The 24,348-nt window shown below is 40.2% G+C and overlaps 1 protein-coding gene across 21 annotated transcripts in view; it reads right to left on the bottom strand.

Moving 5' to 3' along the window:
* Window positions 1-1,823: 1,823 nt before the first annotated feature.
* The window catches only part of LRRFIP1 (LRR binding FLII interacting protein 1), a 118,049-nt gene continuing 95,524 nt past the window's right edge, over window positions 1,824-24,348 (bottom strand). For 14 of the 21 annotated variants that reach the window (XM_076342067.1, XM_076342075.1, XM_076342073.1 and 11 more), the window contains 6 exons: window positions 22,922-23,092; window positions 21,861-21,953; window positions 21,276-21,368; window positions 19,980-20,072; window positions 19,379-19,520; window positions 14,198-17,708 (listed from right to left, as the gene is read on the bottom strand). In XM_076342067.1, coding sequence (XP_076198182.1) covers window positions 15,598-17,708; window positions 19,379-19,520; window positions 19,980-20,072; window positions 21,276-21,368; window positions 21,861-21,953; window positions 22,922-23,092 — 2,703 coding nt within the window. In that variant the 3' untranslated portion in view covers window positions 14,198-15,597. Of the gene's footprint in view, window positions 4,773-6,168; window positions 6,274-6,941; window positions 7,022-7,501; window positions 7,620-8,561; window positions 8,609-14,197; window positions 17,709-19,378; window positions 19,521-19,979; window positions 20,073-21,275; window positions 21,369-21,860; window positions 21,954-22,921; window positions 23,093-24,348 lie in introns of those variants that run through there. The other 7 variants (XM_076342085.1, XM_076342086.1, XM_076342087.1 and 4 more) reach the window with 3 other exon arrangements.

Here is a 24,348-nt window from a genome sequence, read left to right as displayed (position 1 = left end):
GGGAAAAATGGCTTGTCTCTCGAATCTGCATCCACTCATTCTCCTCCGCTAAGGATCAGCATTAAAATGACATCATTTAAAATCACTTTAATAAAAATAATTTAAATCATTTAACAGAAGTCATCAACAGAAGTCAGCCACCCTCCAAAAAAAACCTTATCACGATGTTATTATGCACCTCTATAGTTATTTGTGTTTCACAAATGTTAGCTTTTTTATTACACTAACTTTACCTTCATCTCCTAACTGAAGCTTTGAGCAGGTGTATCTGTGAAATTAAAACTCTTGCCCTAACACTGCTAAAGCACATCTCAGATGGCTATACACAAATTACAACATATTGTCACAGAGAAGTGACTTTTTCCCCCCAATTTTTTCCTTAAGAATGAGTTAAGAAACAAAAACCACAATAGCTCTAGGTATTCCCTAGATAAATAACAATAACCTTGTTGTTACTACTAATGACGCAGCTAGATGCCTAACAACAGCCAAGTCGGCTAGAAACCAGCACTGATGTTAAAGCACAGGCTCCACTCCGCAGTGCAGCGCGGAGAGCCACAGCTGAGCCCCCGGGGGGCGGGGAGGGAGCTCAGAGCAGGCCGGTGCCCCCGCTCGCCCAAGGGGAACCCCAGGCAAAGAACCGCCGCTCACAGCGCTCACCCCGGCTCCAGGGAAGGCTGAGCGACCGTCCTGCTGCCTAAACGAAGCCCGCCCGCCCGCCCGCCCCCCCCCCCGTAGCGCCTCCGTACCAGGGCCGAGCCCCCTGCCGGTAACCCGCACCCGGCGCCGGCGCCTGCGCCTCCGCCCCGGCCGGTCGATAACGGCCCCGCAGAGCACGCGCCCAACGGCCCTCGGCCCCCGCTCCCCGCCCGCGCCTCCAGCCCATTGGCTGCGACGGGAGGCGCTCGAGCGCCTGATTGGCCGACACGGCGCCTGCGCCCCCCCGCGTGCTGCCCCCCCCCCCCCCCCCGCCTCTCCCGACGCCACCCGCGGCCGTGTCACCTCAGAGGCGGTTGGGCCCTTCTCCTCCTCCTCCCTCACGGCCAGGCGGGGCTCTCCCAAGGCTTAGCGCAGAAAGACCAAACCGCAGCCTGCGGGAGACAGCAGCGCGTCTCCTTGTACGGTTATTAAAACCTACCAGCAGCTGGAAGGCTTTCTGTCTGAAGGAGCATATTACAGGCAGTGGAAACAAATGCAGTGAACTGGGGAACGTCACCCCGTAAATACCGGTTTCTGCTACACAAGTTACCAATCGTAAATATACGTGTTACTTTTACAAGGTGGGTTCTGGCCCTTACTCCTCCTTTTAAACACTGTGTAAAGTTTTTTAAATAAAATTTGCAAAACCGCTCAGCTGCCTAAAACAAACCCTCAAACCCATAAAATTTAGAGCGTTTAAAAAAGCAGAGACAAGCACTAACCTCCTCCTCAGCATATTTCATGCAAGTGACCCCTGTGTGACAATGCCCATGATCAGTGCCAGATGAAATTTAAAATTGACATGTTTTTGATGAACCTAGTTGCCTCCTACTGTGAAGGATTCTTCTATTGAAAGTTACTGTGTGGGTTACCTGTATGTTCACCATAAATACATTAAGTGGAGAGTGAATCCCATTCAAACTTCTCCTGATGGGACTGTCCCTGTCCCCCCACCTCCCCAAGTGCACCCTGCCATTAAAAATGTTAGTATTTGGGGGTATGTCTCACATCAGTGCCCTTACTCGCACAAGCCCCTACCTTTATACATTTTACAACCAGTATTGCTCATATTTGTGTGTCTGCAGCAATACATGAAAAAGGAAAATGAGCCCATTACACCAGCATCATCCAAAAAGTCTGTATTTTCCAAGAGAACTTCTACCAGTAACATCATCATTACAGACCACTCCATAAAAACTACCCAAACAAGTGACATTTTTATTGGCGAGTTCTGCTAATGAACTTCCTTTTCCACGCTCGTATCTCCCAACAGATTGGATTTCAAAAAACAAAAACAAACAAAAAAACATTTCGGGTAACATTCCATTTGCAAACAAAATTATTTAACATTTAAAAAGAAAACAAAGGATAGCAATTTAAAATACAAATTCTAGGAAAACCCATCCTGGTTCCCCCAGGAGCCGTTCCTCGCCAGGCTGCCACCACCTCGGCTCCGCTCTGAATCAGCGGGCTGCGTACAGAGGCTCTCCTGGTTGGAGCTCAATTAAGAGGACCGGGGCATGTGCTATTATTACCATTCAAAGCCCTGTTGTCGTACAGTCTTCACAGGAAAACATAAACCAGTCTGCAGTAAACCAACCAGTACTTTTTCTTCCCTTATTCTAAAGCTAAGTCATACTGAAAGTTAAGGGGAAAAAAACGTGGCTTCAACATTCAGCTACTTTATCACACACAAAGATTTCTACTAAGAGCATATCCAGGTTGAAATACACATCTGATTTCTGTCATGGGGTTAATGCTTATGGGGTGCAAGATGCAATCTACTTCAAAATAATACACACATCACTTCTTGATGAGCAAAATATTATTTTTAGCCTTTTGGACGAATGCTTAGTTGCTCGGCTGTTTCTCCTCAATCTTGCCAGGAGAGACAGCCTTCACCGCTACCACAAATAAAAAGATGACCAGTGGCAATCACACACACCTTATCATCAGTTAGTAAGATGTTGTATTTAGCACATTTGTTTGCATTCTGAAAAACCCTTAGTTTATTTTTTAGGCCCCAGAGGCTTTGTACACCAGAAATTACACAAGTCAACCACAGAAAATTGTAAATTGGTATCCACAGCGATTTTGAGGTATTCCACAAGAAACCTGGCTCTGCACCTGAATGTTCCTCTCAAAAACAAAACAAAACAAAAAAGGCAAAAGAACCCAAAGCCCTAGCTGGAGTGGAAATCTCATTTAAAAGAATCCTTTAATCCCCACGTTCCGCCACATTTGATCAACAAGGACATACTTATTTCCCCAGGGGCACCAAAAAAGCCTTCTTCATCGTTTTCCTGGAATATTAATTTCAGTATTTCATTCCTAAATTTCTGGGTACACTCAGAAGAGATGAAGAGAAAGGTGTTATTTTCTAGCCAAACCAGAGAAACACATTCAGACACTGTTTTTGGTTTATTTAATTTGTGAAGGTGCTCTAAGAAGATACCAGCGATCCCCTTAACATTGAAAATAGCAGCGGTTTATACTCTAACCTCCAGTCTGCGAGGAAGAGGCTAGGGAAAGATCTGGACCGGAGAGCCTGAAGACCAAGTTACGAAGAAAGGGTCTCCCGGGTCTGGATTTGGCTTGATAGAACCATCTATTGAGGCAGTCAGCATCGACAGAAGGTTGCTCCTGTTGAACAGGAGATGCTGCTTCATAGCATGAGCAGGTTCCGAAGGGACTGGTTGCCTGCCTTACTTGCAAGCTTTTCTTTTAGGGCTGAAGGGGGAAGGACAGCTTTATTCTTCAGGTAACTGCTGTTCTCCTTTGAGTAGTACATTCAGAATAATTTCCAATACACCAGAGCTGTAGTGCTAGTTGTGTATAATAAACTGCCTGCAACATTTCAATTGGTTATGTTATTTTTCATGAAACGTGGAAAACCTTTACAATGACCTTAGAAGGAAATAATTCACTACTTCTGTATTTGTAGAAAAACCATAGGCAGTAATATTTTCTAAAGTGCTTCTTTACTTATCAGTTACTTTTGTAAAAATTAGACTTGTATTTTGTAGCGGCATAGTTTCCTAGTAGTTCATGGACCAGTAGATAGTTTCTGATGTAAAAAACCCATTACATACTTTGTTTAAGCAAATGACACTTGCTTTGACAAATGCACCGAAGTGAGTGATCTAAGTGCAAAACCCACCATTTCTTAAAACACGGCCTTATGCTGGTTTATTAATGCAACTTTACATCCTTTAAAAGTAGTTTACTTCCAAGAGCAGGGATTAAATAATACAAATAAAAGTTGAAAATTCAATGAAGCTATTGCCTATTTACCCTGAAATAAAATAGTCTTATGATTCAACTGGTGCAAAAATCCCTCCAAACACCTTTGTTTTATTGGCAAAGTCATTTAAGGTCACTTTTGCTTCCAAGACCATCTTCTTCCATGGTTTCCACTGAAGGAGTTTTGCTTTGTAATGGCTTGTGGTTCCACAGTGATTTGTAAATGAAAAACCTACTATGAATAACTTTACCGTAGTCACTAAATTACAGATACTGTCATGAGAAAGTCCAAAACCTACAGTGGTTTTTTTTTTAAATTTTCAGCAAGACACAAAATTCCAGTCCAGTTAAAGTGTTTTCTTTGAACGCCATTTTAAATGGCAATAAATGGCTGCTGTGCCTTCTGGATGGAGAACTTAACGTGACGCCCGATGTGCTTCTTACATGGTAGACGGATATCGTACTTCAAATGTACCCAAAGAACGGTGTAGAAGGGCCCTTGCAGGCACAGCCATTTGGATCAGCTACTCCTATGTATATAGTGCAGTAGGTTTGAATCTGCGTAGAGAGAACCACAACTGGGTGGCATGTAGCAAATGTTGGGGTTGTCTGTTCTCAGAAGGCATGACACAAAGCATCCCAGACAGCAAGAGACAGAAGCATCTGCAATGTTGTTCTGATTCTGTCAAGTAGTAGTAGTTTCCATCAAAAGGTGGTGATTATTGCTGAGACAGTAAAGCACTGCGGTTGGCTTTCATCTTCTCCAAGCGTTTTACTAGATGACCGTTGCTGACTTCAAGTTCTTCAGTTTTATCCAATGCTGAGCGAAGCTGAAGGAAGGAAGCAGGAAAAAAACCTGTAACTTTTGCAGAGTTTTCCCTTTCCAAATATAAAGCAAGGTTTGTAGTTACCAACACTAACTGACCATATTGCTGGAATTTCCTTACAAGATAAAGCAGTTGAAAATTCCTGTTAGCGGAGTTAAAAGTAAATGTTGTGTAACTGCTTTGAAGGCCACACACACAGATATTTTCTAAGCACAGTACCAAGAATCCAAGATATTCACAGAATGTTGAACAAATGGCTCAGAGTTTGCCTCAACTTCAGAGGCACAGATGCTCAAAGATACCTGCTGGGTGACATACGTCTGTCTCACTGCCTGGCTTTCATGTTTCTGGTTCCCGGAACTACAGCCACAGCCGTGACTTTGGTGCCTTAGTTTTCCATAAAATCCACCACGGGATGGGGGTAGGGGAGAGAGAGGTGGATTTATAGGCATTTATAGGCAGCAGAGCAGAAGGAGTGTTTAGAAAAAGCAAAGAGCCACACTGAACAAAAATCAGGAGGCAGGTGTGAAAGAAGCTGACAAACGTATTTAAGCTGGTTGTAGCAGCTACTTGGAGAGCACATGAAGTTTGGTAAGACAAATAAGGTCAAAATTATGGACAGCTTGAAGATGCAGTGTTTTAAGAGAGAGAAACATGGACAGAGTCTGCAGATGGACACACTACAGCAAACGGGCATAAACAGATGGACAGAGCAAGAAAAACAGGCTCAGTAAGAACGATTCACATCCATTTAGCACTCAAGTTTAGGCTCCGAAGCTTGAAAGTTTAGACTCTCATTCCTGGTAAGGTTTGGCACTCTGCTTAAATAATGAAGCGCCCAAATTAACCTTACAGCAGGATTTCCAGCTTTCTATCGCTGTAATTTCTGAATCATATGTTCTAAAAAGACCAGTGATTTGTATTTACAAACTTAGAATTTATAACACCTAAAGTTATGAGTCTTCAGGTACAACAAGAGACAAGGACAGCAAAGTCGAAATAGGAATTCTTCAGCTTGATGAAAGTCGAACCACGTGAACACTCACAGCTGCAAAGTAGCATGCAAATCGGAGCATTTGAAGGCTGCTTCTAGATTCAAGTTGTACAAGTAGAACTTGAATTTGCTCCAGAGAACCGACTCTGGTACAAAGCAAGGTATTGCAAGTCAGTTTAGGAAGGAATGGTGAAAACACAGTGGGAGTTCACAGTTGTGACACTTACTCCAGTCCGAGTGCTGGAAGTTTGGTTAAACATTTAGAACTAATAACTAAAGCAATAAAAAAAGTAGACGTCTATTCTTTGGTCTACCAAGAAGGGTAGTTCCTCCTCTAAAATGCACCAGACAGACAGGTCTCCCCCACGCAGTGCAGGCTGACTAGGACAGTCTGCATTTAGTTACCTCTCTCTGTAGTTTGCGTTTCTCTGCTTTCAGTTCATCTTCTACTCTTTCAGCATTTTCAGCAGCAGTTTTGTATCGAGCTACTTGACCTTCCAATCGTATTACCTAAGGTGAAGGCAAACTTTCTGAATTAAAAGCTGTACCAAGAAGTTACTCTGAAGCTTCACTCTTCCACTAGTAGTTAAGCAATAACCAGAGAGATGCTCACTTTCCTTTAATAAAATAAAGGCATATTTTGAGGGGGGGGGGGGGGGGGGGGAATATACCAAGGAAGCCTGGCCATGGTAACTTACTTCAGAACTTTTATACATACCCATATTCAATATGCTTCCAGCAACAAAAGTACAGTCCATTGACTAAATTTAATCTTAGCAAGAGTATCGCTGACATACTCTGGACAAGAGCAGACAGGCAAAATTGAACAGTCTTGTATAAAATCCATATATACTACATCATATGCCAGAAGCCATTTAAGAATTGTCGCTAGCTAGGCATAAGAAAGCGTTCTGGAGAGTTCAGTAAGTGCTCTCAATATACCTTTGTCTTTGCACGTTTTCCCTTCAGTAAAGATGAATAATATATTCACTCTTCCCCGTACATAAACGAAAGCATTTTAGTCTTTATGACTTAAGTGCAGTAGTCCTGATGCTCCAACACTCCTGCTTCTTATTTTAAGGGACAATCACAGTAATCATGATTTATCAGAGAATAAAATACACCTTCTCTTTGCATTCTCACCATGCCTAAACAAACAGAACAAGTCAGAAACTTACATTCTGCTCCAATGCTGTTATCTCTTGCTCAGACTTCGCTAGTTTAAATTTGAGATCACTGATCTGTCTGTTGGCATCTCCTAAAAGAATTGCAGATTTATCAGAGATGTCAGAACAAGTGTCAACAGCGTCTTCTAACAAGACTGTCATAAAATTTCCATGCTACAGGAATCTACCTGGGGCAGCGGTAAAGTAACAAATGCTGTCTGCCAAAAAAGTTTCCTCCTACATCAGAGCTGGCAGCTAGCCCCATTCAGTGCCCAGCAGATAGGAGCTACTCCCAGTCTTGCCTGATTCCCTTTTGACCACTCAAAGCAGAATTAACCAGGAACTCGAGCACAGCTCTCCTGGGGAACATAAGGGCGATTTCCAATTGCAATCTTGTTCAAAAGATAATTGTTCCCTCACCTCTAGTAGAGGTGCATGGCTGGCTCCCAGTTTGAAGCTCCCTTAGAACTGAAGGCTCATTTTTACTTAGAGCCATGTGGTTATTGTACAGATACATTTTCTCGCTCACATGCAGGACACAAAAGTTCTCTTAAAATCAAAATGTAGCTCACTTTGGAGGTCAATCATGTGCATATCTGTCCCATTTTCTAGAACTTCATCTTCTGACTGTGTATTTTCCATCTTGCCATTCTTTTGCTTTTCTTCCAGTTGTCCCTTTAATTTTTTAACCTGAAGGACATAAAATAATTAGTTATTAAAATCAGTAAGGGAAAATTGTGGCTCAGTACTCAAATTCATTCAAGTATTATAAAACAAATTATTTTTTTTTAAACCTAAATTCCAAAAAATCTTCTGTTACAAAATAATTTCCTAGAAATTCTTTTGACAAATGACTCATGATATTTTAAGTATCAGCACTTATGTGTAAGTTCAGGACCAAACATAACGAGTGGAAGGAGACTGCTTTATTAGAAAAGCCATAAATGGTCTGTAGGCACATTCACGTGAAACATTCTTAAAAACCCAAAACTGTGTTTGGTTGTGTGTGATGTCTCAAGGCCAAGGATATAGTCCATAAATGAAAGCATAGAGCATCCTGCAGAGAAACAGATCAGCTAAAATTTTTTTGAATAGGCTTTGTATCTGCTATGGAATATCACGGTACCAGCAATAATTACTTTAATTGCTATTTACCCATCTACTGTAATTCCTCCGGCATTTCTTTCCGAATGGCCTATTGCCCACAGACCCAGCAATTCGGAAGGCTTACTCTTGGAGATAAAATTTGCCTCTACAATTTCTGAACCATATTAGTTTTTCCCTTGGGCTTGGCCAATCTGAAGTATTACTTTTCAGAAATAGTCCTGAAGAAGGAGTTTTCGGTGACTAAGGACACGGAATATGATCGGTTAGCAACACGGAACAGGCACACTGGGTCCTATCTTTCTTGCCCTGTATCCTGAGTTAACACACAGGAGAAATGTTTCAGAGGAAGAATAAAGTGGCAAGCAACGCAGTAAGTCCTCAGCAAGAACAACTCCGTACATGTTCTGAAAGGCAATGGCACTGCTGTTCTATACCTTATGTTAGGGCTATTTTGATTTTTTTAATCTCTACTATTCTTATCACAGATTTAGTAAACACACAGCATTTCAATTTTCCTGTGATTACCTGGTCTAGTAAGGATTCTCGTTCATCAATGAGTTTTTTCAGCCTGTCTGAAAGAGAAAACTGAAAGTTCAGTGCCGATTTGATTGAGCTGCACATTTCAGAGTGCATCTGATACAAGACCAAACCGTTAAGGTTAGTGAAACTAATGATGAAGGTAGTTATGAACGTACCACAGGAAATCAGGCCACAGACAGGGCTGGGAAGGGGCTGCAGCCAGGGGAGGTTATGTCATTCTCACAGAACATGCTTGTCACGGCAGTAGCAGCACCCAGCTGCATGCAAAGAGGCTAATCTTCTACATTAGGTTAGCATGCAAGAACTCTGGGGTCAAACACAACTGCAACACAAAATCTCACAAATCTTTATGGTTTAACATAATGAAAATACTGTAAACACCTATAATCATTGCTAAGCACATTCTCAGCACTTTAAATCTTCACTTCTTTTACTAAACAGTATGGCAATAACATTTTGTGTCATCTCCGGTATTATGACCAGAAAAACATTTGCCCGTTAAGTTATTTCTGTTTCAAACACAGCAGTCTGGTAAAACATTCCTTTCTCTTTAATCCTTCATAGTCAATTCTCCTGGTCAAACATCAAGCAGGCGATGGGCAATCTGGACCAACTGTTGTGTTACACTTGAACTTGGAAGTGCTACAGATCAGCACATGGATACGTGTGGCATTAATTAAGAAAGTGCATACTACAGAGTGAGACAAGTGGAAAAAAGAAATAGAAGTAAGTAACCAAATCACTTGGGTTTTTTCTTCCCTATTAAGGGATGCAAAATATGAAAGCATTTTAGCAGGTACTCACAAATTTTCATATCACTAAAATTACTTTACCTCATTAATTAACAACCTTAGTTTATTCAGGTACACCTCAACAGAAGTACACTGGAACATAGCATTCAAATATTCTTATTAGAAGAGGATATATCGACCTCAGACAGGTCTTAGTCCACAAATTTGACATGTATGTTTACTGCAGTTTTATTTAGTTTCCCTCCCTTGCCAGCAAGCAGTCACCCGTGCAGAACTAAGCCAGTGGGTGTTCAGAGCTCAACTCCACATCTAAGGCCTGGCCTGTTAATTACACAGTTAAAATCCAAAGGTCACTCAAGAAAAAGGACTTGTTGTAAACATAAGGAAAGCAATTGACGGACTGCAGATAAAAGGCTGGTGGGCTTTACCAGGTGAATTCTGTTGATAGACAAGTATTTTTTAAAAGCTTTAAGAATACCAACACTGTAGTCCTCATTCATTGTGAAATCCCAAACAGGCCGAAGTCTTGTGGTTCACCATTTTTTCTTGTTAACACACGAAGGGAATAAAGAGTCTATATTGAATCAAATAATGGGGAAAACTGAAGTTTTCAAATGGAAGTCCCTCCATATGGCAGACACGTACAGTCCATTAGCTAGTAATAATGTGGTAAGTCATCCCTCTCCTGGTATACAAGTTCCCATATACCAGCAGTCATTCTAGAGCATGGAATAAAACCTTTACCTTGGCTTCTGATGCAATACCCAAATACAGACCTTAAAGTGACATCACCGTTCAGCAGTTCTATGCATTCCTTTTGAACCTCCTCAGTACTATCCTTTTTTTTTTTTTAGCCATTTGTAACACATTCAACATTGTTAGACCTGAGCATTGACATGGAAAAACAAAATAAAACAAAAACAAACAAACCAACCACATTTTTGTAAACTATCAAGAGTCACAAAAATTTACAAGTATAAACCCCTTCAAAATAATAAAAGTTTCACATATTTATATGGGAAGGAAAGGAAGCTTAAGACAGAAATTCTGTAGAAGATGAAAGAAAGGGAAGAAAAATAAAGGTCAATGAAGAAAGCAAGGAGAGCAAACAGTAGAAGAAAGGTCAGAGATATTAAGACTTGAAGATAGGATTGGGAGTCACAGGTCAGCAGAGATCAAGAAATGAAGTTACTAAGAATTGGAAAGAGAACAAGGACTGATGCAGAAGGAAACCTCTAGGCCAGTACAAAATTAGCCCAAACTTATTCACTCCAAAGGGGCCAAATAATCCACCTTGATCCTTGTCCTGGTTTCGGCTGGGATAGAGTTAATTTCCTTCCTGGTAGCTGGTACAGTGCTGTGTTTTGGATTTAGGATGAGAATAATGTTGATAACACACCGATGTTTTAGTTGTTGCCAAGTAGTGCTTACACTAGTCAAGCACTTTTCAGCTTCCCGTGCTCTACCGACTGAGAAGGCTGGAGGTGCACAAGAAGCTGGGAGGGGGCACAGCCGGGACAGCTGACCCAAACTGGCCAAAGGGACATTCCATACCATGTGATGTCATGCTCAGTACATAAACTGGGAGAAAGCTGGCCGGGGGGGGGGGGGGAGGGCGCTGCTTGGGGACTGGCTGGGCATCGTTTGGCAGGTGGTGAGCAACTGCATTGTGCATCACTTGCTTTGTGTATTATTATTATGATTATGATTTTATTCTATTTCAATTATTAAACGGTTTTTATCTCAACCCATGAGTTTTCTCACTGTTACTCTTCCGATTCTCTCCCCCATCCCATGGCGGGGCGGGGGGGAGTGAACGAGTGGCTGTGTGGTGCTCAGTTGCCAACTGAGGTTAAACCACGACAATCCTGAAAATAACTTAGTCATGCACACAGCTAAGTAACTTTCATTAGCACAACCACTGCTGCGAAGTGAAATATGCCTGCCAGCAGAAAGGACACCTCCTCCAGTTTCCAGTAAGGAAGCACATCAGCTTCCCCCAACCCCTTTCCCTGCAAAACTGATGTTAGCATTTTGGGATGAGCCTTCAAATCTGATCTCACCATCAGTTCTCTCCTTCCTCATTACGGACATCTGTGCACCCCACTGGGACCGATGACATGCTGGCAGCAGGATTTACAAGACCACAGAAAAAATTAGGTTGCTAAAATTGCCATACATGTGGAAAAGTTTGCTATATGTATAGATGAAGGTCTCTTAGGTTTCACTTATCTTAAAACCCCACACTAATACAGAAAACTTACTTTAGCTTTAACAGATCTCTCTGCAGAGCCACCTTATTTTTGCATTTAGGAGGAGACATTTTTCCAACAAATCAAGGATCTGAGGGCCTCTAGAACTATGAGCAGAAAGAGCAATCTACTGGATTAGCACATGAAGCAGCTAATTACAATTCTTAACTGTAAAAGTAATTTTCTTTATTTCACATACAAAGATACTACAATGAATAATTAAGAGTGTGACATTCATCTCACTTAAATTTAACTTTGGTAACATGATTCCCAGGCTACTCACTGCACCAATTCATGGCTTACATACGCAAAGGAGCTGAACAGAGGGTTGATGCGAGGAGCTGGGCCCGGGGCAGGCCTGGGAGAGAGCAGGACAGACAGGGCGGGTGGTAGTTACCAGTGTCTTCTGCTACTGTACGGGCCTGTTTGTAAGTCAAATGACTATTCTCATTACCTCAGTAATGCAGCTGACTAAAGGTATTGCTAACTAGGGTGCTGCTTCAGTGGCACAGTTGACCTAACATCCCCTAATCTGCCACAGATCCTTGATGTCTCTGCCTACTTGGAGGGGAACATGGGGTGGGAAGCAGCTGGTTTTAACCTGAATGATTTCTATGATGTGTGGCCCAGCAAGTAATTAATACTGATGCAAATGAGAGGGGTAAACTGTACTTGGAGGGTGGTAAGGCATCCCATGAAATTACACCAGCAGCCCCAAGCAGCTATTCAGAACAGTTTGCAAGAACCCAGCCGTCAGATCAATAGCAGGTTGGGTAATACTTCTCCAGATCTGTCAATTTATTTTGGATCATGAGAAAACAACAGCAACAAATATTGAAAAATGCCTTCCTCTCTTTCTCAGAAGAGGGATGCTGCTGGGACAGGCTGTTGGGACAGTGAATAAGCATAGGATTTAGAAGACACCAGCTTGCAACACTGATTTTTAGGGGGACAGGAGGACTGTTCTTTTCTGTAATAAAGGAAATATTGACCAAGGCCTTTCACTATTACTTGCTGAATAAGGGAAAAAAAAAGTTTCTTCAGCTACTGCTTTTGCAAGCATTTCAGGCTAGCTCTGAATTCGCAGTAATGCACAAACATGGGCTACAGGCTCCATGTGCCACTAGGTATTGAACAGAAAACCCAGCAAGCATTTGGAGCTATGGAGCTATTCTGAAAGACAGAAGTCTTACACACTGAGAGTGGTGCTCACTGCAGCACACATCAGCAGACTGTCCCTGTTCAAAACAAAATGGGTAACACAATAGCAGCAAATATGAATCCTAACGTTAGTTCATCTCATGATTTCTTGGTTTCATGTTAGACTTCATGAAAAGACTGATTTTGATACTTTGCTGCCTTTGAAAGTCAAAACCAATGAAAGAGACAAGCTAGATCTTATCTTGTATCTATTAGATATCACAGGGAAAATGCCAAAAACTGTTTTCAATTGTGTAACTTTACAAAATACACATTCTCTAGGGAATTCCTCCTGAGACACTGTCCCCTCTCTCTCTCTCTCATCGCACACACTTCACTCAAACGCTAGCTGGCACATAATATTAAAATCATTAAATTTGGAATATAACATCTAGCAGTTCCCTTTATCCTCAAGATGATTTATCCTTCAATGTGCATATACTCAAGCAAAAACCAAAGAAGTAAAGAACACCATGACCTTTTCCTTCACAGTACTTGCCCAATTCCAGAAGTCAGGGACCAGCTGCCAACAGAGGTACCAAGCAGCTAATGTTCAAGAATGGATTTGTAGTACATCAGCTATTCTTCATTGCCTGTCCATGTTTCTGCTCCTACCCTAGTTTCACTGAGAGTTAGTTAGGACAGTTACTGTGGGATAAAAGCTCGTACATGGACAGTTATTTAAGACTAGAGTTGTTATTATTTCTCCTTCTGTGACTTGGCTTCAGAAAGGACTTCTCTTACAGATGCTTTGTTTTCTGAAGTGGAAAAGCTAGTTAAAAACAGCTCACCATTAATTCCCTCAACCATCCAGAAGGATTTCTATTAGAAACAAACTTGTATGAAAAATACAGGAAATGCTGGCACGTGCCTAATTTAACTCAGAGTTGCTTATAGATCCATCCACAAATATAGGTGAAGCCTGGCAAGCACATTTAATTAAATATTTAAGTCTATTTAACATTTAAATATAAACACATTTAATTTTACTTTCAACATTAAACCATATATTACAGTTGTGAGTATAGCAGAGACATCTTTAAATAAACACTGCTACATAGTAAGAGGAGATGCTTTTAAGATCTATGGCTTTTTAGATTAGCATTTAGTGCAAACCCTTAGAAGAACGACTGCTAATAACTTACAGAAACCATACTGGACCTATTGTAAGTTGGAAAGAAGCCATATGAAAAGAGTTACAGGTTTACAGTCCTGTTACAGGTTTACAGTTATGGGTCCCATCACATATTAAAGGTCCTTAAACACCACGGCTGCCCATTCCTAGTAAGGTAGCTCTTCTAGCTACGTAGCACAGCACAATAAATTTAACAAAGAAAGCTGCAGAAAAATGTTTTTGAAATTATATAATTTAAATAAATATTTATGCAGGTTTATAAACAGTGCTCTGGACAGGCAATTTAAAGTATAAAATATGTTTATTTCAATTAGATACAGCTCAGTACATTTTGATATACATCTTGAAATTTTGCAGTCTGTACACCATCAACTTTGTAACATCAACACAAATATAGCCCCCTCACCCCAACTCCTCAACTTGCATTCCCTTGGGGCGTTCATGGCTTAAAACAACTTTAAATGAATTTTTAATTATGCAAAATATGCTCTTCCTCCTAAGTACTAGCAAAGATGCAAAAGAAATATACCAATGGAGTCAAAGTGTCTAATGTATGCCAGCAATTCAAAGCAATCCAGCTTTTCTAGAAGGCACATGGGCTAGTATACAGAACAACAATCGTCTGTGGTCTGATATCCAACAAGAATTAAGACATGCACAGTTATCTTCTTTCCAGAAAGGAAGAGGAAAGAATTTTTTGGAGATAAAAACATTCCTTCAGAATCATAGTTTGCAAAAAACATAATGCAGTAAGGAAATGCAATTTTAAACAAAAATCTTCTTGGAAAAATAGTTATTTTATATATTCATAGCTAGACAGTTTGATAGCAAACCTAAGCACACATTACAGTGTGTATTGACACTTTCTTTAGAAAAAGTAAAAAACCCATGTGAGACATGGTGTAAAAGGCCTATTGTGGTACAAAGTGCCTAGATGAAGTAAACGTATATATTTATTCCTTTCAGCAAACTAAGACCTGTATGTTGCACTTTCTCCAAAGCATATATTGTTCTTCCAAAGTGTTTAGACTAAGCAGATTCACAGTGATCTAACTATATTTTGGAATATGACCATATTAGAAATACACACGAAGTGGAATGAGTATCTTTTTTTCCCAGAGTAAAAAAATAAATTGGTTCCTAGGCTTTAATTATTCAGAAAGAAGTTTCAACATCAGATCAGTATTGCTGATCTACTGAGTTCCTTCATGAAGTGTTAATGTGCTTACTCTAGATCTAATGCGCCTAAGTACACATTAAGTATGCACACAAGTTCACAAAGCTCCAATGCACCTAAGTACATTCAAGACATCTATCATCTAGGCTAGAGAAAAAAAGAATTTCATATAGAAATTCCTCAGTAGCAGTTATCCACACTAAAAGTACTTTAATTGCAAGATAGTCTGAATAGTCGATTTGTGAAGCTTGCTCTTTTGGTGATAAACTTTAAACCTGAGACACAGCAAAACCAAACCCACGCACGACTTCTTGTGGCTAGGTACGTCAGTGAAAAACTTAATACCTGCATCATTACCATTTATGTAATGTTGTATTATGAGAGTTACCTATAAAGAATAAACCTTAAGAGTATTCCTAAGGTCTGATGTATTGTGCAAAATGCATGCTTCTGTACTGGGACTGATCAAATGGCATGTAACTCATGTAGTCTTGAGATTTTGAACTTACGATATTGTACACTCATCTCTGGATTTACCCTTACTCCTTCTACCACCTTGCAAATCCTCCTTGCTTTCATCCCTGTTACTGCCAGCACTTTCCAAATCCTGTTCAAAAACATTTTCATCTGGTATTTTTTCCACTTTATTAGAATCTGATGCTTTGATTTCATCTTCCATCACATCAGCCTTCTCATCAGTTTTCCATGACAATTCCCCTTGCAAGCACCCTGTTTCTTCAGGCTCATCTCCTTTTTTATGCTGCAAGCCGTCATCTTCAGTCAAGGAGTCTTCTGTTTCTATTTTGCCTGTTCTTTCTCCAGCTTCATCTGTTTGGGCAGTTTTTCCAACAGCACCATTTGCTCCATCACCCTCTCCTTTCTGTGTATCAGCTTTCTCTCCATCACATTTTTCATCAGTTTCTAGTATCTGTTTTGACTCCTCATCAAAATCAAATGCATCACCATCATCTTCCAGTCTTTCCTCTGCTTGACTCTCCAATTTAACTTGTTCACTAACATTTTCATCCTGCTCAGCTTTCTGTGCCAGGGAATTATTTGCACCTTCCTCAGAAGCAACTCCACCACCATGGTGGTATGCAAGCTCTAGCTCTTTCTCATTTTCTTTCAGTGTTTCTTTATCAACTTTGTTTTCAGTAGTTATACTAACATCTACAGTTGGCTCCTGTTTAGATTCACCTTCCTCTTGTTTAACTACATTCTGCACTTCACTTTCTAAAGGAGTATTTTTCTCTTCCACTATATCACCTGTTGTTTCTTCACTACACTGAACTATTTGAACTTCTACCTTTGGCTTTAAATCTTCTACCCATTCTGTCCTACTTTCCTTTCCTTTCCCAGACTCATCCTCTATTTCCACTTCTGACTCCCGAATTTCATCTTCTAAAAGACTTGGCTCTAAACTGGTTTCCTGAGTCTTCACCTCTTTCCCAACATCTGTGTCTGGCTCTGCCTGCTGCAGCACACTTTCTTTTACCTCAGTAATACAGTCTCCAGCCTCCACAGATGCCTTATCTTGCTCGCCTGTTTCTGCAGAATCTGAACACATCTCCAACTCTTCTATTAATACTTCCTTCTCTCCATCCTTCTCAGCCATAGCGTTTTCAAGTTCAGTTTTATCTTGCATATTTTCTTCCTCTGATGATGCTGAAGGACTGTCCTCTGAAGAAACTGGTTGGATGCATGCCTGATCTCCTCCACCTTCCCTTTCACTTGTATCTGCTGGGACACCACTTTCACATGACTCCGTCCCCTCCAAACCCACAGGCTCCGTTTCCCTCGTCTGACCCTGAACTGCGTTCCCAACCTCATTTTCTTCTTCAGCTTTATCACCTCCTGTTTTATCAATTCTTCCATCAGTGCAGTCTTTGCTTTCAACAAGCTTTTCCTCCGAGACATTTGTAGCCTTGTTTTCAGCACTTTCTTCTGAGTGCTGGAGTCCCTCAGCGTGACTCTTCACATTTACCTCTTCACTAAGCAAGCCTGCTACTGCAACCTCTGGTAGCCCTGCCTGGTTAGAAACCAACTCACAGCTCTCACTTGTAATGTTGGCTTCCTGATCCATTTCATTATCACTCAAGCCATGGCTAGTTTTAAGATCCTCTCGTTCTTCCTGTTCGGGTGCAGCTTTTTCCAGTTCATGCTCTGTACCTAAGACACTAGGCATTTCCTGAGGAGTCTCAAAAATCTGATGACCTTGCAGAGAGTCCACCTCTGAGTTCTGATTTGTCCTTGCATTTAAGTCATGGTGTTCAGCCTCTGTACTAACAGGCTGTTGGACTGCTGTGCCTGCAGACTCAGTCTCCTTTCTCAAATCATCTGTGTCACTATCATCATTTGAAGAGGCGCTCCCTGATACATGTTCTGTAAGGCTTTGAATTTGTTCTGTAAACCTACTACCTGGTAACATCACTGTTGACAGGGCATCACGTTCTTCAACCATTTTTTCTGCCTTTGCATTTTCATCAGCATGCAATGTCTGTACTTCCTGCTCCTCAGACTCCTCTTTGTGTTCCTCACGCTCAGTATTCTGCAAGATTTCTCTTTTCCCCATATCCTCCAAAATCTCATTTTTCATGTCCACTTCATTGGCTTTGCCTAAAAGACCATTGAGAAAATTGAAGGGACCACACCATAGCACTTACCTCCCCCACTTAAAACCCGAAAGAGAATGAATCAAAGAATAGGTTAATAGAAGATCAGCTTTTGCCAATTATGTGAGGCAAAGCAGCAATTGAATTAGTAAGGGTCCGGGGCTTTTGATCAGTGAAATTCACCACCACCCTCTCAAAGCAAGAAATCTCTGGTGCTGGCTTGTGTTTTTGTAAAGTAAAAGATTTATGCTCTTGGCTGTGTGAATTACAGCTTTTGTAGATGAGAACAACTGTTTCAAGCAGTGCAATTTAACAGTAATACTTGCAGATGTAACACTAACAGTAAAGATTATTTTTTCTCAACAATATTCCCTACAACTTTAACCCTAACACCACTCTCTGCATGCAAGAGTGTGTCTGATGCCATTATAATGAAGTAATCAAGGGTTATTCAGTAATATTTTACTCCTAAGTATCAAACAGGCATCATCAGTGTGTATGACAAACACTGAATGTAAAATCTGATTGGCAAGCAAATGGTTCAGCTGCTTAACATTACCAACACAGACCAAAGCTCAGGTACTTAGCGCTCCTTACAGCCACGTCATCCTCCCAAAGGGATGGGGGGACTTCTGTGGTTTTGGGTTGGGGTTTTTTTGGAACAGTTTTTCTTCAACTTATATTTAGAAGCAACAGGTATTAGAACAACAGTGTTTGTTGTTTCAGCAGTTAGCTTTTGGGTCTATGTTGTACCTGTTTCCAAAAACAACAGAGTAAGGAGAGACAGAAAACATATTACATTTTAAAATATACCCTTACCTTGGTTTTGGTGTTCCAGATTGTTTCCACACAAAAACTGAGTGAGGAAAAAGCAGCCAACAGCTAAAAGCAAGATAACTTGCACTTGCAACAGTTGGCTGCCTGTTGCTATTTATTAGTATGTTCATTTAGAACAAAAACAGGAGGAAAAAAAAAATCTATTATTTCCTTTCCTTCTACTAGCATAAAAGTTCTCTGAGTGGCCATTCATCACAACTGCATAAGAAGAATGTTTTTGCCAACCAGATTTCTCCTTCCTAACACTATCCATCTCAGAGTTATATTCTTTGAATTTAACAGCGTTAATCCTGTTACAACAAGTAAAAATGTTGAAGTGTTAATATTAACTGCTCAATAGTACAGGATACCAAGAACAATGAATTCATACATTAGTGTGTTTCCACAGTGCCCAGCACTGTTGTTCAGCAGACATTTACAGTTCTCAGGTATATAAATGAACCAACATACAAGATCTTTATAGGAAACTAAAATGCTTTTTTTCTGATTCTTTAAGATATGTGCTGAAAAATATTGAACAACAGTAGGATTATTCTGGGACAATTTTCAAATTGAGGGTTTAAATAGTAATGTGAATGATTGCTACTTATCTGTAATGTAATATTTGTATTCTTGTCCTTTGTCACCTTGAATGGGAAATGGAAGTCTGCCTTTGCAGGAAACTGCACAACATACTTGAAGTGATAATAAATATTAAGCAGAAAAATGCATAGGAAGTGATTTGACAAGTAGCATGCTGCGTGATGTGTTAATTGTCCCACTAACAAACGCTCAAACTCCAAGCAAAGATGAATGAATGGACAGACAGAAAGATGTGAAAGGATATGCAGTACTTACCTAGTGTCCCATCCCCTCCTGTCTTTAATGCCTGAGTTGTGCCTGGAACAGTTTTAGAAGAATCCAAGTGTCCTTCGTTATCAAGAATGTCTGATGTCTCCCCATTGGTGGCTATGTCAGAGTCTGGGATTATTCCATGTTTCTGTGGAGAAGCAAAAGCAATGCTTTAGAGCCTGCTGCTCAGAAAGAGGAGGATTGTTCAAGTGTTCTTGTCCTTGATATTCTGAATAAACAGTTGCTTCAATCGTTCCATTAAACATGGCTGAAAGTCAGAAAAGAGCACAGAATATTACAGCTCTCAGTATAGCCATTATGATAGAAAGCATGTGATCCCAGCTTTAAACATAAATCTGCTGCGTAAAATGTTCCTCAGGGAAGCGTCTCCTACAAAAGCAACTACTTAATACTGCAGTCTATACTAAGGGATCACGGTCAATATTAGGGGGAAGGACTTTATACAGAAAATTCCTGAAATGGCCACTTAAAGGCAACATGAAAATAGAGTTCTTGCTGCTGAGCTAGATTAAAGTTATCTGCAAAAATGTACAGGAGGAAAAAGGTCAGCAGTTGAAGATAAGGTTCTTTTATTCCTCTTGCATACCTTCAGTTGCTCCTTCAGCACAACCACTTCATCTCTAAGGTCATCCCGCTCACTCCTTATGGAATCAAAGAAATCTTTCTGCCTCTCTAACGCCTGAGTTCCCAACACAGACAGAGGGCAAGAAGATGTGAAGAAAGGAAGGGAGACAAGTAAAGACCATGAAAAGCAAGTGAAAAGCAAGTGTAAACAAGAATGAGCAGATTTAAGATATTCAGAGATTCATGGAAGTGGCATGTATGAAAAAGGTAAAGTTTACAGATTAAAGGACTGAGTTTACATACACACAGATAAACTTCAAATCCAAGAAAATGCACAGCTTATTCAATAACCAGGATTTCCTACTAAAGACATTCAGAGCCCAATCCTTCATTAGGGATCCTTCAAATGAGGATCCACTTTTCACTGTTATCTGCTAGACAAGTTAATTCATATCCATATTACTTCAACACGCACATTGAAGACACAGTGCAATTCCCATGTGTTGACAGAATGGCATGAAAGCAGGCCCAGCAGATTTTAATAGTCTTTTCGTTCCATGGGTTACCATCACGGGGGCAGTACATTTCAATTAATTTGAAAGCTGCCAATAAGTAATCTTTAGACTGGGATGTACCATGTGCAAATGCATATTTTGCTACTCAACCCCCTCCAATATTTCTATATACATACACAAATAGAACTGTAACAAAAATCAGAAAGTTTTGAGTTTCAAATTACTACAAGTTATTGGATATCGCAAGCGCGGGCATGTTGCCAGATTGATTTCTCCTATATTCAGAAAGTCTTTCAGTGCTCATCATTAAAAAAGAAAACCATGCTTTTATTTAAGAGTGGGTTTCCATTTGGCTTTAATAGAGGGTGGTGGGAAGGGATTAGAAGCAAGGGAGAGTTAGACACTTTCATCCCAATAGCCCATAAATAGCTCTATTTCTTCTGTCTCACACTCCAATTTCTGCTCATTCCGCAGATTAAATGTGAATAAGCAAAAATTCAGTGCTGATGGAACTGCATTATAAATAGCACTTCCTTTCTCAATATGGCAAATACAAATGGTGCACCACAGCAAATAAATTTCCCTAGGTTTTGAAATCAGACCAGCTGCTAAGTTTTTCTTGGATTTTATAATACCGGCCAAAACCAAAATCTGCTATTTGCTACTTCACTGGTAATATAGTAAGACAGCCACACCAAGCAAAGTCACTAAGGAGGATTTTATTCATGACGTTTTGCAAAAGCAGGATCATCTGGAGAATGACAGTGCCACTCTTAACACATTTTGGGAGTTGACAGTCCTACCCCTATTTTTTTGTCTTTCCACTCTATTGTCTCCTGAAGATCAGAAATTTCCCTGACATAGCTCTGCTGTTTCTGTTGCAGCTGTTGGATTTCCTGAGAGACAGGAGCAAAACAAGACAGAAAGCAGGTAACAGGTTAACAAAGAAGGTTAAGATTGCAGTGATGCCAAAGAATGAAAAAAAGTCAGGTGCTAAAGTAAAAGAGTATCTACATGCATAGTTTCACAGTTTCTGACATCTCAACTATACCTACACTCCTGAAGACAATCTTACTATCCACCAGATGATTTGCAACAAAGTTAGACAGTTTCATCAGCTTCCTCTGCATCTCCACAAACAGCTGTTTGAAACACCACTTATTTCGTATTATGGACAAGGCAAAAAAGAAGTCCAACTTCAGATAATACTTATGAAAGTACTATTTCTATTAGTCAGCTCTGAACCTGTTTGGCCTGAAACACTAGTACTTCTTCAGGTGAGAAACTTGAGTAGGGAATAAAATTCTCCATGCCTCACCTTCTACACTCCTACTGCTAACTGGGAACATACCAATCAAAGAAGCCATTAAAAAAAAAAAGTTACTTACTGCAAGCATTTCTTCTCTTTGCTTCAAAGCTTCTTTGATTTCCATGAACTGAAACTGCAATATGCTATGAGCATGCTTCTCCCTCTCAAATTCCTATGAATAATGAAATATTCATGACATTTTTATTGATCAAAAATAGCACCCCATGAAAAAAAGAAGAAAATAAGCCCAACCACAAAAAAATTGCTTACTGCAATGCAATTCTTGAATATTCCTCTCATCACAATCTCACAAGAGTACAATTTCGTCTTTTTTTTCTCCAAGAAACTATTATTCCATCAAATATAGAAGTGACAGTCATCATTTAGCCAGTTTCGTAAGTTGAACAGCAGGCTGGCAGTGAATAGCTTTTACACTCAAGTCCTACAGACTTCACAGATGAATGGATGGGAATTTAACCCACTCTTTCCACATGACCGTGTACTAAAAGTTAGCTAGATATTGCAAACTTTAAAAAAACCCCACACCATATCTTCCAGGAACTATGTGTTTTGAAATGCACTATAGTCAAATGCCCCAAGCTAAAGAGCCAGTTCTGAAAAGCTAACACAAGTCACAGCTTTATTATTTAACACCAACTCACTAATTGTCGGATGCTGAATTCATGTAAAACTTAATTCAACTCTCAACCAAGTAGCTGCCTTAACTATATAAACTGCACAACTCTCCCACGGGCCTTCTGAAGAGAGTTTTGTGTGTAAAAATACTCCAGAAGGAAAAAAAAAAAAGGGGAATCCTCCAGGAGTCACTATGAACAAAACCTTTTAATTTACTTTAAAGATGGGATATAAAAGGACATGTGATAATATCAATATAGCCTTACCATATAAAACATTTCTTCACTTCTTCAGAAATTGCTTTATAAGACAGAAACTTGGGGAAGATTCCCATTTGTATGATCACAACCACATAATATGCTGCTATTCCACTTGCTTTAACAGTAACTAAAACAATAAATTATTTAAAATCTTGAATAGTAATTTGGTTGCCTCCTCCCAAAGATCTCTGTGTCCCCGCCAAGTCTTTCCCTGTTAAATAACAGGCCATAGCTATATACATACTTTACTTTTTTCTTCATATTGCCGCCTGGATTCTGCCAGCTGTTCTTCTAACTCTAAGAGTGCATCCTTCAGGGTATCTACTTGGTACATGAAATTTGTTTTTTCGTTGTCTAGTTGAGCATTTGACACCATAGCCTTTTTATATTTCTCTTCAACTTCAGCTAGAGAGTCCTGCAAAGAATAAGCAACCACAGTCAGAGTCAGTTATAAAAGACACTTTGCCAACCAAGCCCTTGAACAAGAAAATTAAGTACTAAACCACAAGCACGCCGAGAACTCCTACAGAAACCAGTGCTAATCATATGCTTACCAACTGTCCCACGGTGAGGATAACCTCCCCTGTGTTCCCACCAGACGTCTGTTTACAAGCAAGGAACCTTACCTCAGGACGGATAGTGTTTCCTGTTCTCTGCTGCTTCAGCTTCTGCCTTCTCAAGAGTTTTCCTCCTCCCTCCTCCCCCTGCCCCTGCACACTGGCAGCTCAAAGCAGCTGCTGAAGATGACAAGTTGGAATTTTTTTTTTAAAGGTAAACTGACCTTGATTTAAGATCATTTTAGATGATCTTAGGCCTTAAATTAAGGCAGTTTGACAGCCACTTCACAAATTTCAGGGATCCTTGCAGCGTGGGCACTACTAAATACACTGACTCAGGAATTAGAATTTGCCATGAAAAAGCTGCAGCTTTTGTGACCTGATGTATCATTTTCATTAGGTTTCCTGTATCACATCCCTTCTTTACAAATGTACTCTGTAATATACAATTCCCAGAGTCTCAAAAACCCCTCCTATCAACTTGACCCGAATATAGGATACTGAAGTATTTATCATAACAGATGATGGCAAAATAAAGATCAGGATCGTTTTCCATGTTGTGCAGTCAAACTTTGCAGTATTTTGTTTCTCTACTAAAATCAGAGTGACATAAACAAAACAGTGCAAATACACAAACAAGGAGGACACTCATGTCAACATTTCAGTTTACAGATCAAGCAATTTCTCACAGAACATAAGTAATTCTAATAATTACATCTAAAGCACAGGTGAGAGTTTCATATACTTCCCTTATCATTCGGTCAATGGAACTGGGGATGATAGCGGTGAGATGATGACAAAGTTAAGTTTGAATCAGTTTAGTTTACATTTCTATTGACAAATAAGAGAATTTGTCTTTATGGACATGAATTTGTACAGTTCCAAACACAAATTGTGTTTTGGCGCAATTTCCAGCCCAATGATAAGAAATACCAAGCAAAGGAAAGCAGCCAGGATTTGGAAACAGTGGTAGGATTAAACTTCAGACATTAGCTGGAAAGGAAGTATATGCAAGTAAGAAGTTACAGTCGTTGCTGCACCACTCCTTCAGCATGCTACGTTTTGTTTCCTTAGCATCAAGCAGCACGGCTTAGGTACAAATCACCACAAAAGG

The sequence above is a fragment of the Aptenodytes patagonicus genome, chromosome 6, assembly GCF_965638725.1.
Source record: "Aptenodytes patagonicus chromosome 6, bAptPat1.pri.cur, whole genome shotgun sequence".
NCBI lineage: Eukaryota > Metazoa > Chordata > Aves > Sphenisciformes > Spheniscidae > Aptenodytes > Aptenodytes patagonicus.
Note: the sequence above shows the minus strand (reverse complement) of the source record. Positions and strands in the feature narration are given on the sequence as shown.